This window comes from Callospermophilus lateralis, chromosome 4 (assembly GCF_048772815.1).
Source record: "Callospermophilus lateralis isolate mCalLat2 chromosome 4, mCalLat2.hap1, whole genome shotgun sequence".
Lineage (NCBI taxonomy): Eukaryota > Metazoa > Chordata > Mammalia > Rodentia > Sciuridae > Callospermophilus > Callospermophilus lateralis.
In genome coordinates this window covers 17,798,916-17,817,443 of record NC_135308.1, presented here as the reverse complement: position 1 = coordinate 17,817,443, position 18,528 = coordinate 17,798,916, and the positions used below count along the sequence as shown (strand labels likewise).

The following is an 18,528-nucleotide window of genomic DNA, read 5'->3' as shown; positions in this document are numbered from 1 at the left end:
AAGTTACCTTTACTGTGTTCCATAGCTATGGATTGAGGAAGCTCTCTTATAAACATATGCTACTGGTCTCCATGAAGGAAACAAAAGTTATCACTTTTACAAAACATGTTCTCCAGACAAGGATTAAAAACACCACTCTAAAGACGAGTTGATGCAGGCTACTCTGTCCAAGTGACATGTTTTGTTGCATTCATTCATCAACAGATTCTTATTTTAATTCCTAGCAGGTAGTGGGGTTTTGTTTGTTTGTTTGCTTGCATTGTCAGCAAAGAAAACTAGTGACAAACATCTGACAGGGAGGATGATCTGCCACTTTGACAAGTTATTCATCTAACAGAGTGGACTTTTAAATAGTTTTTATACTATTCACTGCAGTTCATGACTAAGTTTTGACAAATATTTTGAGACTGTACATGAACCAAAAAAAAAAAAAAAGAAAATTTCCAAAAATTATAATCACAAATCATTTTCATGAAGATTACTGAAATTAATCGACATCAAGTACATACTAAAAAATAATCGAATTTTAAGGTGACATTTTTGAATTAAATTTTATTTTTAATTTTCAGAAGTAAAAAAGTTATAACACTTCATATAAACTGCTAATAAATTGACAGTTGATATTAAGTTAACCGCATACACTAATGTTTTCCTTTTCTTGAAAATAAATATATTTATATCACATCCTTTAAAAAATACACGAAAGGATACTTATGTTTAACAATTTCTATAACTAAATTCTAATATGTCCATGTTTTTCATGCCACTTGAAATACTCTTATACATCAATTTAACCTTTTAGAAACTTATCACTTTTCACAATGAGAAAGCAAAAAATAATATATAATGAAAAGGAGCAAGCCTGAATCATTTATTCTCTTTGTCAAAAGATAACAGATTAAGTGTGGGGATCAATATAACCACAGAGACAGGTTAGAAACTCTTCTGTTTCTAACCTTTACCTCTGGCTCAGAAAAAAATAAATGATAATGTATAATCTATTGGTGAATATGACTTCACTATCAAATTCTTCCCTATTTGTAAGGAAAAAAAATAGGTTTAATGTTTTAAGAGAAGAATCGGTTTAACACAATTTTGTTATTATCACAATTTAAGAAATGTCCACAGGAACCTCTTGGAAAACAGGTTACTGAACATTCACCCCATTTGGGAGATCAGGCAATCCTAAATCCACATAAGAAAAAAATTCAAAAACACATTTTGTCCTCACACATTACTTTTCCTCTGCACAAAGTTCAGATTAAATGTCTTTAAAAGATCACTTTTGGATGTCTCCCTCAAGAGCTCACATAATAGAAGCGTGGTGCCTAGTGTGGCAATGTTAAGAGGTGGTGGTAGTACCTTTAAGAGATGGGCCTAGTGAGAGGTCATTACTGGCCCCTCCCCATTCTCTGGTGTTCTGTCTCACTACCTTCTGTCACACCCTCCTGCATGGATTATGATGTCATCCACTGTGAAGTGACATAGCCAGAGGCCCTTACCAGAGCCAGTACCTGTGGACTTTCAACCTCCAAAATCATGAGCTAAATAAATGTCTTTTCTTAATAAGTAACCTAACCTTGAGTATTTCATTATAGCAACTGAAAACAGATTAATACAACTTTTATCTATTTTAACAACTTAATATAAATGAAATGCAACCTTCATTTTTAAATAAAAATCATAACACCATATTTTAAACTGCAAATAGGACTCTCATTATAAAAAAAAATGAGTTCAATAGCAAATTCTTATGTCTAGATAATTATTTACCATAATTAATGTGTGCGTAATTTGAAGCTCTCAAATTATTTTCAACTCAAGACAATCAGGCTACTGGAGTCATTTCTTCATCTGAGTCATTTGATTCACCTTTTAGTTCCAATTCCTCTAAATTTTTGTCTATAGTTAAAATAGTTTTCCTCTTCCTCTTCTTAGGAACTGCATCATTAGCACAGAGTTTTCTCATTTTAATGTTTGGCAATTTCTTCAGATCAAAATCCCATTCCCTAGACAAAAGAGAGAATATAGAGTGTTGGCAGAAGTTGAAGTGAAAAGGAGACAGTCAATTTTCAAAAACCCTCAAAATAACTGAAAAAAGTGTATAAATTTACAACAGATTTCAAGTGTACTAGGAAGAACCAATATAAATGAACAAGGAAAAAAACAACATACAAGAACCGAGGCTTGCTTTTTCCATTTTCTCATTCATCTATAGTAGCAATGCCTGCACAGGGAATCCCACATATTCAAAACACCAAAAGCAAACAGCAAAATATTAGAAGTTACAAGAAGGCTCTATTCCATTCCTTTATTCACCTTAAACTAACTTTCCCACCAACCTTCCTCAGGGTACATGACTTAAGATCACAAAAGCAGAAACTATGTCATCCCTGGCAACTCTCTCAAATAGACACCAGAACAATCAGTAATCAAATAACTGTTATTAAGAGAAAATTTTCAGGGCTGAGGTTGTGGCTCAGTGGTAGAAAGCTTGACTAGCATGTGTGAGGAACTGGGTTTGATTCTTAGCACTCCTATAAATAAATAAATAATAAAGGTTAAAAAAATAGTGCTAAAGCAGAATGTAAAAAAAAGAAAGAAACTTTTCTATTTTTCAACCTCAGTATTTTCTATGACAATTCTATGTTCAATTACTTTAGGAGCAATATGAGGACTGTTTCAAGAACTGAAATCTAACCAGCAATGCTAACAAACTATGTTCATCTCTTCTTTCATTTATGATTTTCTTTGGAAGAAGCAGAACAAACATTGTTTCAGAAATAAGGAGCATATTTTAGATTTGATTTTGCCTGGATTTAAATTTATCCATTTCAATTAATAAAAAATTTCAGGCCCATTAACCTAAGCTAATTAAGATCAAAATGATTAATCAACAGCATTTTCAAAAGACAGAGAATCTGTTTGAGAATTAAAAACTTAAAACCCTACTTAGCACTCTCCCTGGTTACAAGGGGGACAATTAGAGAGACCTCTGGCATCACTTTCTATTAAGTATCTATCTTCTCTCCAAAAGAAGGTGCTAGAATAGTTTCAGAATCTGACTCTGAGCCATCAAGATTTAAATTATTATGAAAAAGTAAGTCATTATCACTTTAGCATATATCACGTTTCAAATAAATACAAAATATAGAAAATATTAATAAAAAGAAATCTGATTTTCTTTTATTGCTAATGTCTAGAATTGAAAAGGAAGAAGTTATGTCGCATGTATTTTACATACAGCTTCCAGGGAAAAATAAAAGAGACACTCACCTAAAAGTTTTCAGATTGTTTGCATTTAAAATGTCTGGGATCTCTGGAAAAGAAAACAATTTATAGCCATTAGACAGTTTCTCTCTTAATTACATCATTTTTTAGTTTCTTCATTTATTATATCAAATGCAACAAATAATAATTGATACCAATAATATCCAAAGGAAAACACAAGTTTAAAACGCTGTTATAATTAACTTAAAAAGTCTGGCAAGTATAGCTTAGTTTAAGGTGATTTAAGAAGAATAATATTAAGTAATAGATCCTAACACATAATTTATGAAACTAAACTAAACTATTATGAACAATATGCTGAAATGTTTTATATTTTTTCTTGGTGAAAAGTATAATTTTTTCAAGTACATACTTAATCATGACATGGTAGAGTTTCTCTAAGGAAAGCAAAGACTATTTAGTATTAAAATAGGACATCATTTAAAATAAAAAACAGCTTGAAAAGCTATGACCAATAGATGCTCAAAAAAGGTCAATAAAATTTAAATCCATTTTTAATAAAAACTAGATGTGTGGAAGTTCTTTACCATGATTATAAAGCTATCATTAATTAATATGTATTCACTCTTATTGCTGAAATGCCCATCTAGCCAATGTAATAAAATATTAAGTAAATGCCGTATCAATTAACAGAAAGATAAAAACCAAAATGTTTGATACAACTGTACATTGTCTTTTATAACATTTTCAGAAAGTAAAGAGGATGAGGGACTAGGTGTTAGGTGTAAATTAATTTTTAAAAAACAGGATCCTAATAAAATGAGTCAGAAACAGTTACATTACCAGGGAGCAAAGGGAGAAAAGGTGTTCATATTGGTCTTCTCAAAATTTATAAAACAGACTTCTGGAGACAATCTGTCCACATGTTTCTATACACTTGCAAACTAGTCAGAATTCACAAGGCTTCTTTCACCAGCTATGCTCCCTGATTCTGGAAGAAGCACGGGGTATAGTCAGAAGAGCACTGGATCTAAGCTCTAGCACTGTTGCTATCACCAGGATATGTTTTACTTGGATGGACTCTGCTAATTCCTGCTAATTAATCAGGCTGCCACATGTTGAACAGACTATAAGGGGAATGATTAGCAGCAGAGACCAAAATGGAGTAAATAATTATACAGTGGAGATAAAGGTAGTTTGAACCAGGGAGATGGTGGTAGTACAGGCAAAAGCCGTAAGATTAAAAATATATTCTGCTAATGGGCTGGATATGAACTGTGAAAATGGACTCCAGAGTTTCTAATCTGAGCAACTGGGCAAGTGGTGATACCAGTGATTAAAATGTGGAACTTGTAGGAGGCATAAGTTTTAGGAGAAAAGCAGGCTTTTGCTTTCTAATGTCATTTTTTGAGATTCCTGTAAGACCTTCAAGTAGAGAGTTTGGATAGATCTGGGGACAAGATAGGGTTGACCATATGTAAATCAAAGTTATCAGCATTTAGATGGGATTTAAACTCATGGATCTAAACGAGATTAACTAAAAAATGGGGTATATAGAAAAGAGAAGTTGGATATGAAGAAACTTTTAGTTGGTTAGGATGAAGAGATTCAGCTTAGCAAAGTCATGACCAGTCACCTAGGGAGAACTAGAAAAGCTCAGGGTCTTCTATACCAGATAAAAAGTATGTAAAAAAAATAAGTTTTGTTTTGCATCAAATGCTGATATAAGTCGAGTACAACAACTATTTGGTCTTAGCAACCTGAAGGTCATCAGTTGCTAGTACTTTTGGTTGAGTGGTAGGGACAAAGTCAAGTTAAAATAGGTTCCAAAAAAGCCAGTTATAGTGGAGTATGTATGTAATCCCAGAGACTTGGAAGGCTGAGGCAGGAGAATGGCAAGTTCAAGGACAGTCTCAGCAACTTGGTATGGCTCTGTCTCAAATTAAAAAAAAAAAAAAAAAAAAAAAAATACAAACAAGCTATGGATGTAGTTCAGTGTTAGAGCAAAACTGGGCTCAATCCCCAGTATGGTTAAATAAATAAATGAAATTTTAAAAAAAAGAAAATTAAAAACAAGGAAATGGAGTCTAATTCTATGGTCTTAGAAGGTAACTACTTAAGTTAAAAAAAAAAAAAGACATAGGACTATCTGAAGCTCTCTGCCACCCTCTTTTATTAAGTACTATGTCAGGCACTTTCATTAATTAAATCTTACTTAACTTTGGAACAACCTAGGAAGTTGGTAATACTATCTGTTCTATTTTTAACTTGAGGCTTAACAACCTGCTAAATAACTTGACCGCTGTTATACAGTTGGCTATAAGGACTTAAGTCTGGCTCTATCTAGTTCTACAGCTATTCTCTGTTGCTTTTTCAGTTATAAAGCTCAATTTTCAGGAATGAAACAGGACTGCCACCCACTGCAGAGTTTCTAGTATTACCCACAAAACAATTTGCTTAGGATCCTATGTTTTCATGAAAACTTAAAAACTTAATTTTGCTATTAAATAGTTCACTTAATATACCTTCCAAGTAAAGCCTGGTAACACAAATGCTTAGTGGGACCAGGTAAGACCTACCTACGAAGTAAGGGTGAGGGACACAACAAACTTTTGAATATATGCCAAGGTCCAGGAGGGATAGCTGCTACTCTACTCCCACAGATGAGGCTGCCAGATTACCTGGTTTTTTTTAAAAGAAGTCAGAAATCTGTATTTATCCAGTTGAAATCATCAGCTATTATTCCCCCCCTACTTAAAAATGACAGTTAATAAGCTAACCAAATACTATTTTCCGGCCATGCAGCCTTTGGGTAATCACCAATTTGTGGCTTTGCAAGTCTTAGCATCTTCTTCTACTAAGTGATTTTCTGACCACAGTGTTACCAAAGTAATAACATACTGATCCTTATGAATTAACTAGACAGGATACAATTCAAAGAAACAAATTTGATTTCTAAAGTTGTTCAAGGATGATTAAACGTGGAGCTAGATGGAACAAGAATTGGAAAATGAAAAGAACATAGTATCTATTCCAATTAGATACAGCTGGAGATGGACTAGTAGCACCCCTATAACAAAACAAATTAGGTATACACTGAAAAGGAAAGAAAAACACTATGATCACACTAGAAAGACAGTATGTCACTGTCACACAACTGAGTTTTGTTGGGAATACAGGGGAAAAATGAACCCAAAGATTATTCTATATACACAGAAAAGGAAATCAAACTAAATCAATAGAAAAAATAAAATTCAACCCTTGAAATAAATTACAAATCTGATACCATTATTTTAGAAAGAAAAAACACAGAGCACACACCAAGGCCATATCCTTCATACTGCTGTCTCTCCCGCTCCATCATCTGCTTGATAACTGTTTCCCGGGAAAAGTGCCGCCTTCCCTGCCTGTCCTTGATGCTGTTATGTAACTCGATCTGCTCCAGCTCACTGCTAAATCTATTTAAATACCTATAAAAATATAAAAATGATTTGAATTTTTAAAAAGTCTGTATATTGGGGCTCATATTAGTTCATTTAAAACCTAACTTTAAAGCTAACCTCTAGCTTTCAGATGTCCTTTACATTTTTACATTCCTCAGAGTTCCTCATGTCCTCAAACCTTTTAAACTTTTCCCTGGATAACTCGACCATATCCTTCACTTCATCAACCAAATCACAGCCTACTATCTGTTGAACTAAGGCCTCTCATATTCAACTACCTATTGTCCAGGTCTATTTAGATTTCCCCTAATAGCTTCACTTTTAAAACCCCAAACTTTTCATCACCCTGTCCCTGCCCATCACCCACTACCTGCTCCATCTCTTGGGCTCCCTACTTCAGGGAACAGTTATTATCATTCATATAGCTGTCCAAGCAAAGTATGCAGGCATTCTGCTTGGCTCCTCTTTCCCTTTCATTCTACATATAAGTTTTCACTAAAGACTAAGATTTTCACATTCTTCACATCTCTGGAATCTTTTCATTTCTCTTTATCATACCAGTCAGACGCCACTATCATCTTTTGATTGGACTACCTACATCCTGACCAAAGCCATGTGTTCTTCTCTGTATTACCTTATTCTCACAACTGTGACCTTCCTGAAATTAGGTTCAGGTGCTTTCTGTAAAAGCTCTCCATGCCCCTCCTAATGCTCTTAGATAAGGTCCAAACTCTTAAGACACATAAGGTCTCTCCTAAGACTGTTGTTACTCATTACAACAACCACACTTCCCTCCTTAAACTTGTTACTTCATTTAGTGTTAAATGTCTGGCAGGTCACTGCATGTGTCATCTTTGCTGTCACCTCTGGGCTTTTTAGATATTATCCTCTTGAGCTAGAAGCCTTTCAAACTACCTTATGATGGTCTATTAATTCCCATCTGTGAGTGCCAAGGTAGATGACACCTCCAGGAAAACTCTAATATCCTAAGAAATAGGGCTGACTATTACTCTGAGGCCCAGAAAGACTACAAACCTACTAAAGGGGCCAAGCTAGGATACAAATCTAAAGTCTTTCTGATAACAACGTCTACTTGCTTATCTACAATCCCAGGTCAGAGCTCTGTCTCTAAGAATAAGGTTAAAGAATCTCCTATTCTGTCCCTTTGCTTATAATATGCTCAGTGTTTACCTTTCAACTAATTCACAAGCATCTTTCTTTGAATACCCCAATTTTTTGGGATCCAGATGACTTTGAAACCACTGCAGTTTTTCACCTATAAATTAAAAATAACAACATAGTTTTTAGCATTACAAGTCATATTTAAGCAAAGAGGTTTATTATATTCTCAACATCAAAGTGCTTCAAAAGAGAACCAAAATTTATTTTAATACTAAATATAAAGCTCTGTGTGGGCACAAAACAAATTAAACCAGAATAGAAGGCAAGCAGGCAGAAAGCCACACAGAAAGACAGGCAGGTAGGCAGGCAGATTTAATAGATTATGAAGTTCTAAGTATTTAAAAAGCAAAAAGCAATATGGAGATGCCTCAGAAAACTAGGTATGGAACCACCATATGACCCAACTACCCCACTCCTTGGTATTTTCCCAAAAGATATAAAATCAGCATACTATAGTGACATAGCCACATCGTTTATAGCAAACTCACAATAACTAAATAATGGAATCATTCCAGTGCTCATTGATAGACAAATGGATTAAGAAACTGTGAATTATATTTATTTAAAAAAATGGAGTTCTACTCAGTCACAAAAAAGAATGAAATTATGGCATTTGCTGGTAAATGGATAAAAATGAAGAATATCATACTATACTAAGTAAAATAAGCCAAACTCAAAAACTCAAAAGTCAAATGTTTTCTCTCATGTGTGGAAGCTAAAGTAAAATACAGGAAAAGAGGAGGAAAGGATAGGATAATAAAGATAAAGAAAAGATTAGTAATACAGAAGAAAAAGAGCAAGAGGTAGAGTGGAGGAATGGGTAAGGAGAGACAATGCAGAATCAATTCTTTAAAAAAAAATCATGATATGTGCATACATAAATATACCACAGTATACCACAGGGTATTTCACCTTTATGCATAAGTAAAAAGAATCAATCAAATATAAATAAATAGGCAAGTTAAAGGAAGTCTAATAGAACAGAGGAAGGAGAATGGGAGAGGTGAGGGAGGATAGGAAAGAAAAGGCGAGGGCAAAGAAAGGGATCATGAACTAAAATTGATTTCCATGCATGTATGAGTTTGTTGGGATAAACCCAACTACTCTCTATAACTATAAAGCTTTACTAAAAATAAATAAATAAACAGCAAGATAAACAGTAAAAATTCTAAAATAAGTCAACAGATAAGCACAAACTAGTTTTGGGTAAATCACTAACATTGTTTATTCTAAATATTTAATGATTTGCTTCATTTTGTTTTTGTTTCACTCAAGTCTCATTTAAAAAAGACTGATAAAAACAGTATTATACTAGGAGATTAAAACAAAAAAAAGAAAAGAGTACAAGATAAACATTCACGATAGCCAGAATTTTAAGGAATTTAATTTTAAGTAATCTTATTTACCAATAAGATTGAGACGTAAGGCCTTTTCATTCTTCAACCTTGGAAGGAAAGAAATATTTGTTAAAAATTTTACAAAGCAAATTTTTAAATTTGCAAAAAATAACAAGAAAGTTATCCAAAGAAAAATTTTTTGACACCTGAAAACTTTAATTTTAACACAGAAACATGGAATGCTATGCTTCTATTTAACTGACTAGAAAAAGTTCTCAGAAACTTTGTTTTAGCTCTTCAACAACTAAAGAAAGCCTACAGAATCAGTTTTGAAAATATAAATGAAAATTTGAGTGGATCATGGATGTTCAGGTGGGTTTTGTGACAAGCAGAATACTTATGCACAAAACAATAATGAACACTCCAAAAGATCAAAGTGCTGCCACCAAGATCAAAATGCACTACTGCAATATCTTTTAAATTTCAAAAAACTCAAAACAAGGTGATTACTTTTCATAAATCTGGAAAGAATTGTGACATAAAAGGTTCATTTCTTCTCAGAAACTGTGTAGGTAACATATACCTCCTACTATTGATAGTCTAAATATTTAACTCATTCAAGAGACCTTTAGATATTAAAGCATACTACTGTACATAGAACAATTTGGACACAAATAATGAAAAGACACTCACTTTTCTTTCTTATCTTGTTTGTGGGCCTCTCTCGTAATTTGAGCTGCTTTTCTACTATACGGATGGATGACTTTTTTTTCCCGTCCTGTACTTCTTCCCTTTGGTACTTTAGGCTAAAATGTAGGAACACATGGCATGTATAGTCAGTTACATTGACTCTAGTCACTTAATTCTTTGGTGAAATTAATTTTAACAATAATGTAATAGAAATACAGTTGAGTCAGAAACATAATCATTCTAGCAGTCTGTTTCTGGGATAACAGATATGATATGTTCTAATCATGTAAGACAATTAAAAAGGCATGAACAGGGCAGTAAACTCTTCTCTTCAATCATTCCATCTGAAAAATATGTACAGAGAATACAGATAGCAAGGAGATTCAGGCCTGGAGGTCTGTGTTACAGGATGACTAGGGGTAGAGGAACACAGGATATTTGTGAGAATTTGTAGAAGTTGCACATGGAAGAGAGTAGGCAATGAATCAAGCAAAATCAAAGCTGGCCTTATGGTCTTGCAGATTATTATTAATAAATAATAGAAGCTATCTCAAAATCAGTACATCCAAATATTTTCCCTCTCAAAATCAGCAAATCCAAAATTATTTTCTCACTCAAGCCTCATACCAGTTAACTAGGTTACAATTCATTCGGTCCTCCAAACTATATATCTGTTATCATTAGTATAAAATCCTAAGTCTTATCCTACCAATATAATTAAGGAATCAGGTTTGGCTCTCTATAATAGAAACCCAAAATAATAATATCTTAACCCCAACAAATTTCTTTTTTTGATAACAATTTTTTCAAGCATAAAGTCTACCTACCAAACCTGAATCAAATAAAAATTTGGAACATGTGGCAGGCTGCCTCTAAGATGATCTCCAAAGAAACCCACTTCCTGATATTCATGTCCTTATATAATTCCCTCCCTTTAAGTGTGGGCTGGACCTAGTGACTCACTTTAAGAACAGCATTTGGTAAATGTCAATTCCAAGATTAGGGTATGAAAGGACTCTGGCTTCTGTCTTCTCACTTGGCTTTCTCTCATGGAAACCAGGTGTCATATAGTAAGCTGCCCTATGGACAGGCCCACATGGCATAACTGATAAAGGCCTCAGGCCAACAGCCAGAATAGAACTGAGTCCAACAATGCAGGAGGGGCTGAACCCTACCAAGAACCATGTTAGTGAGCTTTGAAGTGCATCCTCCCTAGTTATGTCCCAGAGCCCCAAGTGATTGACCTTGAGAAACCTTAAACCTTGAAACACAGGATCCAGGAAGGCCATATCCGATTACTTCCCACCCACAAGAACTGTGAGATTAAAAAAAAAAAAAAAAAAGTATTGGGATTGAATTAAGGGGCACTTAACCACTGAGTCACATCCCCAATCCTTTTCATTTTTTTATTTCAGACAGCATCTTGCTAAATTGCTTAGGGCCTAAGTCACTGAGGCTGCCTGAAATACAGGCATGCACCACCATGCCCAGTTACAAATATTATTTTAAGCCATTAAATTTTAGAATAACTTCTGTACACAGAAGATAGTAACTAATGTGAAAAAAAAAAACCAAGCACTGTTTGAAAAAAAAATCTTCATCTCATATACATCATAATCAATAAAATGCTTTATTTTAAAACAGTAAAAAGGGTCACAAATCTTAAGGAAAAAAGATAAACTCTATGAAACTGTTATGACTTAACAACTAATATAGTTAGGAAGGTTTCAGTGATATATGTAAGTCCACAAAAAATTTCCTTTGAAGAGTCAAAAACTTTCATTAGGAAAAAAGTTTGATACTGAGTATGTAAATGTCCTCAAAGTTTTTCAGTTAAAGAACCTCCAAGACTTAGCACAAAGAAAGTACACAAAACTAAACACATATTCTGACTCATTGTAGTTTATGGATTCCTTATAGTAATTTATTTATGAGGTTTCCTCAAGGCATGATATGAATATATAACAAGGCAAAGAAATATGCGCAAGATTTGCATTTCAAAGCATTTTCATATTTTTCAGTACATTAAAATTAAAAATGCTTTGACAGGAAAAAACTGAGGTAAACCTCAGTAAAATGTTAACCTACAAAGCAGTGAAAGTCTAAGTCAGTCTGAAAAGATTACTTCTATTTAAATTAATTGCTCCTGGGGAAACCAATTTTCTGTCATGTTGGCCTGGCACTGAAAATGAGCAGGGTGATAGGTGACCTATACACACTTAGGTGAATAATAGATGTGTCCCAGTCCCTGTAAAAGGCACTGTCTTTTTCACTGACAATCAAATTACACGGCAAGGATGAAGGCACTATCTTATTGAAAGCAATTCATCAACCATCAGGACTGCAACACACATATAGGTTGAAAACCTAGATCAAGAAATACATACTGGATAAATAAATTCCAAATTTCTTGGGCATTAGGATATTTTAGTTGCAAATCAACTTTTGGAACTCCAAATGTACTTTACTATAGAAAATAATCAATACTTCTAAAGCCAAATTCAAGAGTCTGAACACAGACATTATTAACAAAATAAAATTTTAAAGTCCATATTATGTAGTAAAATAAGACAATATAAATACCATTTGATAACAATTCTTTCTCTATATCACAAAAGCTTAGTTGAGCTTTTTTTGAAGGGAAGGAGGGAGCATCTTCTGTGAGTTCATGTTTCAGATTACGTTAAATATTTCAAGTACTCAAAAAATGTAAATAAAGTAAAAAGCATATAATTTCTTAAAACTTTGGTCTATCAGTCCATATTCTAAGCTCCTCATAGGTCATACATAAGCACAAAACATGAAATAATGTGAGTTCTAGAAAAAAAAATTTGCAGATTGAATTTCAGAATGAGATCTTTTTTAAAGATTACATAAAATCCATAAGACTAAAAGAAAATAACAATTCCAACTACATAAAAATTTAAAATTCGTAACTACAAAGTTGCAAGATTAAAAGAAAAAGATTGAAAATCTAAAACAAAAATTAGAAAAAAAACAAAACAAACAAGTAATAGAGTAAAAAAAAATGTTTTTTAAATGTTTCAATTGACATGTGGTTTAATTTAAAAGAAACGTAAGTTAAAACATTTAAAAACTGGAATTATTAAGACTGACTGACAAAGATAAAAAATGATTAGCACTGCAAATGTGAGCATGTGGTTAAACTGGGACTCTCACAAACCAGTGGGGTATAAACTGGTAGTCCTCTAGAGAGCAATTTGTCAAGACAAAAGTGACAGTTTTTGACCAAGGAATTCTACTTCTATTAATTATTTTATAGACATATTTACACATGTACAAACGGAAAAAATAATAATCAATGCAGCAGTATTACAGTGTCTACAGCAGCAAAGGAATGGGAAGAGTTTAAATGTTCCATCAGGGATCAGTTAAAATAAATTTCAGTAAAAGCAAACAATGGAATAGTAGCTGTTTAAAAACCAAGTGCTTTAGTTCAATTTCTATTCTCATAACAGGATACCTGAGAATGGAAAATTTACAAAAGAAAATAAGCTTATTTAGGCTCACAGTACTGGAGGATGGGAAATCCAAGATGAGACAGCTGCTTCTGGTAAGGGCCTCCTGCTGCTTCTTAGCATGATGGGAGTGAGAAGAGGAGAAGAGAATACATAGCAAGAGTACATCCCAGAAAGAAAAGGGGCTGAACTCCGAGGACAACCAACCCATTTCTAAGCCGTTTGGGTAAAAAAAAGCATCAGTCTATTAAAGAGGGCTCTGCTCCATGATCCAAACATTTCCTACCTAGGTCCCCCAACACAGCCACATAGAGCAATCTAGGTTCCAACACAGTAACTTCTGAGAAACACATTCAAATCATAGCATCTATTTACTAACATGGACTGCTCTCTAAAATCAAGTAAGACAAAACAAAAGCAAGGGTATAGGATTGTGTCTATTACACTATTTATATAAAAAAAAGGGTTAGAGGACATACACACAGGTATATGCATATAAAATACCTGAATGGATAGCTAAGAGCTGATAACACTACTTGTTTAAACAGGCAACAGAGTTGGAGGAAAATTTATTTTGTATGGTAGGCAAAATAGTGCTCTGCCTCCTCATCCCCATGTCAAACATGTCCATGTCCGAATTCCTTGGAAAATGTGATTACTACACATGGCAATACTTTGCAGATGCAATTAAGAATCTTGAGATGGGGAGATTATCCTGAATTATCCATGTGAGCCCATTAAAATCCTAAGGGCTCTTATAAAAAGGAAGCAGGAAGATCACTGTTAGAGGACATGGATCTTTACTGGAAGAAGATTTGTAGATACTATGCTCGTGGTGTTGAAAATGAAGAAGCCAGGAGCTAAAAAATGAAGATAACTTCTAGGAAATGAAACAAGCCAGGAAAATAAACCTGCCAACACCTTGATTATAGTGAGACTCATTTTTGCACCTCAGACCTCCAGAAATATAAGAAAATGAATCTGTAGTTTTAAGTGACTAAATCTATAAACCTATATGAATTCTTTACGGTAGTAATAAAAAATACACTTTTCACAACCACTTTTTTTTAAGAAGTCATGTGCATATGATGTTATTCGAAAAATGGTTGGTATACAAGGTTGATATTCACTAATATTTTTTACTTTTATTAAGTTTCAGGAGCAAGTGTCCATTACCAGAAAGCTGATTTTTTGTTACAGCTAACATTCACAGGGGTGAGCCTTACAGCACACAATTCCTGCTATCAAGGAATTTGTAGGCAGTCATTAGTGTTTAATGGCCAGATATTATATACGAATAAATATGATAAATCAAGGGAGGATAATATCACACTTTTCAGTGGTTTATAACCTAGCTAGGGAAAAAAACCCTAAAAGCACACTTAAATTTAATAACAAGCTTATGTGAAAGAGGTGTGTATCAATGAATGTTTTGCATCATTGCACAAACCAAACTTGAAACCACTAGAAACAGAATAAAGAAAACCATAGAAACTAGACAGAATAAAGAAATATTGAGTGGGATGGCTTAACTGAAAAAGAATCTTCATGTAGTTACATTAGTTTGATCTTACAAAAAGATATGAACTTGGGGCTGGGGATGTGGCTCAAGCGATAGCAGGCTCGCCTGGCATGCGCAGGGTGCTGGGTTCGAACCTCAGTACCACATAAAAATAAAAAAAAGATGTTGTGTCCACCGAAAACTAAAAAACAAATATTAAAAAATTCTCTCTCAAAAAAAAAAAAAAAGCTATGAACTTGCACAACTCTTCCTAGAGTCAGTCAGAATATAAATGAACAAAGTAACAAAAGTGAACAATAAAAGCTGTGCTGTTACTACTTACTTTTATTACTAAAGTTCATAACAATACTAACATTTACTAAGTGCCAGTATAGGGCTAAGTACTTTATATTTATTTTCACAACATTTCTATGAGGTAGAAACTACTGCCATCCTAATTTAACAAAGTTAAATAATTTCCTGAAAAAACACAGGTGTCAAGCACAGGCCTCATTCTGAAGCCACATTCTGAGCTGTACTGACAGAAGCACTGATATTACCCAGAAAAATGGCAGGGCCAGAAATATACCAAAGAAAATATATTTATATGCCACTTTTTTTTTTTTTTTACGTCTATGCCAAGGCAATATATTTCTATATATTGGCAAACTGAAGTTCTAATTGTCAAAGTTAACAATTCAAATGCTAATCAACCTCATAGCTACCACACAATGAAATGTAATTGCTTTAATGTTCCATTCTGAAAAATCATAAAGGATTGGAAATAGATAAACATATTAGCAAACAGGCTGAATTTACACAAATACACACTATCTAAAGCAAAAGGATAACAGACAAGACAGAGAAAAGTGACTGACAGAAAAAAAGGCAAGAAGGAACAAAGAAAGGACAAAAAAACCATTGAGGCCAGAATATAACTTTTCACTAGTATAAAGTTTTTAAATTGTTCTCTTATTAAAAACTAACTGGATAATGTATATGTTCCTTATTTATTAATGTATATAAAACATGTTCCTATTTATGAATGAATCTCAGGAACACAGCAAGTGGAAAACATACTGTTTTGGAATATAAACACAGGTAGTGACTGTAAAGAAAGTAAAAAATAAAATTATAAAATCTACATGCTCCTTACTTATAAGGGGTTCCTGAATGTTGTAGGTTCGTGGAAAGGAACGCGAAAATGAGTGACTGGGAGTTCCTTATATAGTTCATCTTTACACCTAATCGTGTTTTGTGAATATTCATTTATATCTACTGAAGTTTTTAATAAAAACAAGACAGCTTCTGGGCCGCGACGGCAGTGGGGTCGAAGAGCAGGCGCTCGGGGCGGGAAAGGGTCGCTAAGTTAGGAGAGGCGACTAAGCTCAGGGCAGAGAAGAGGGGTGGGCGGGTCCACTCGTGTCCAACACACAGCAGCTACAAGACAAAGGAGCAGGATTTCCCCGGGAGGGAAGTGACGGGAAGGAGCCGGGTACCAGGCTGAGAGCGAGGAAAGCCTATGAAGACTGTGACGGGTGCGCAGGGCCTGGACGCCTCTCCGGGCTCACCCACACTAAGTAATCCCGTCGCTTCCTCCCCCGCCCCGAGCGCCACCCCGGAGCCTTCCAGGGAACAGACCGACAGGGCTCAGGAAACTGGGAGGGGGCCCACCATGGTGACGTCCAGGAGGCCGCGGAGAGCCTCTGCACTCCAGATCCGTCAATCACCGACCACAGCCGCAGCAACACACGCCGATACTCCAGCCAGAACACACGTGGGATCGCGGGAGCTGTGGGGGACGGACCGGAAGAGGAAGGGCGGGTGCGTTTCTCTAAAACGTCCCCGGAAACTGAGACCTAGTCTTTCCTGCCCGTGCTTAACTTTCAAATTCTAGCAGAGTGAAGAGCCCTCCCCGGTGCCCGCGGGCCAGGCCGCTTGTGGTGGGTGGGTGACCGTGGCCAGGCGCTCATCCCCACGCTGTGGATTTCAAGACAGTTCCCCTTACTAAGTGGACTCCCGCATCCCAGAGGCTGGACCCCTCTCAGGATGCGTTGGCCCGCGCTCTAGCTCTGCAAATGCCCGACCTCCTGGGAGGGGTCCAGCCTCTGGGACGCCTTGGAAGCTGTTCCCTGTGCTGGATTACCTTGGGCAAGGTTTCTCCACCTGATTCCTGGTTTATTCCCACAAAGCCTCAAAGCTACCTCATATTCCAGGCCCCTTCCAGCCCAGTTTTAACGTTTTCTCCCACCATGTTACAATTCCATAGACAATAAGTTCACTGAATAAAACATTTATGGAATGCTTACTGTATGCCAGGCATTGATGATATTCTGTCAATGTTCCTGCCCTCGGTTCATATTCTGATTGGGCATGAAGGAGAAGGAAAAGAGGAGGAAGAAGAGAAAGGAAAATAATTAAAAAAAGAATGAGAGGAGACCCAATTAACTAAGATCAAATTTGAAACAACTGAAATCGATTCAGATTTATGTAAACATAAGATGATCTTATATGCAAATGTATGCCATTCCGTTTCAAAAGAAAAATATATAACCTATCAAAACCGAGTAGAAAACTTACGTAGTATCATAATCAAATATCTTTCCACATTAAAATTTGAAGCCTAGCTTTTTGGGTTTTTTTTTTGGGGGGGGGTGGGTGGGTGGGGAGATGTAGGGGATTGAAAATCAGGGACACTAAACCACTGAGCCACATTCCCAGCCCTATTTTGTTATTTTATTTAGAGGCAGGGTCTCACTGAGTTACTTAGCGCCTGACTTTTTCTGAGCCTGGCTTTGAACAACTTGTCATCCTCCTGTCTCAGCCTCCTCAGCAGCTGGGATAACAGGCCTGCGCCACTGCACCCGGCCATTTTTTTTTTTTTTTTTTTTTTTTTTTTTTTAGATCTTACAAACACTCATGAATCAGAATTGAACAGCATTTTCTTAATAAGATAGGATTATAAATAGTAATAGTAGTGATCATTCTTTTGTTCCTGACCTCAAAGAGCAAACTTATTGAACTACATTGGAAAACAGTTCAACATTATCTAGATATTTAAAATGTCTACAATCTGTAGGGTATACATATTTCCACATATATAACCTAGAAGAATTCCAACACATACCTCTCAGAATATACATACAAGGATAGCAGCATTGTTCACAATGGCAGTGTCCTCTGAACAGCCATGCTGTTCATAACAGTCCAGAATGAAATAAAAACTAATTGTTCATTAACAGAAGACTTGAAACATATATGATAGTAAATTTTATATAGCAAAAAGTGAACAAATTACAGCTATTTTAAACCATGGATAAATTTTTAACCATAATATGAAGAAGTAATACAGAATATATATGTAAGTATAATTCCATTCATATAAAAATAAATTATACTACATTTTTACTGAGACTTTCATAGACAAACAGCAGTGTTTCTTAACCTAGGTGGTGATTAGTTTGATGTTTGTTTTATAATTATTCCTTACACTCCACATTACATTTTATATACACTTTATGTTTGCAAGTGGATACCAAAATCTGTGGATGCTTAAGTTTCTTATATAAAATGGCAAAGTATTTGTATATAATCTACCCACATCTTTCTATATGTTTGAAATATTCTGTAGATGGGCTTATAATTTATAATACAATATAAATTCT

General features: G+C 34.9%; 1 protein-coding gene across 1 annotated transcript; it reads right to left on the bottom strand.

The window, feature by feature from the left end:
* Positions 1–634: 634 nt before the first annotated feature.
* Tma16 (translation machinery associated 16 homolog) lies at positions 635–16,657 on the bottom strand. Its single transcript, XM_076852335.1, has 7 exons — positions 16,538–16,657; positions 9,887–9,999; positions 9,263–9,300; positions 7,866–7,950; positions 6,553–6,701; positions 3,277–3,319; positions 635–2,009 (listed from the first exon to the last, which is right to left on the bottom strand). The coding sequence occupies exons 1-7, from the start codon at positions 16,538–16,540 to the stop codon at positions 1,829–1,831; spliced, it is 612 nt and encodes a 203-aa protein (XP_076708450.1). The 5' UTR covers positions 16,541–16,657; the 3' UTR covers positions 635–1,828.
* Between the last annotated feature and the right edge of the window lie 1,871 nt (positions 16,658–18,528).

Excerpts from the sequence above, each read along its gene's own strand:
- Tma16 (XM_076852335.1), bottom strand. Across the intron at positions 6,702-7,865 it reads GCTTGTGAATTAGTTGAAAG|GTATTTAAATAGATTTAGCA; the intron begins GTAAACACTGAG and ends ATATTTTTATAG. Across the intron at positions 2,010-3,276 it reads AACAATCTGAAAACTTTTAG|GGAATGGGATTTTGATCTGA; the intron begins GTGAGTGTCTCT and ends TCTTTTGTCTAG.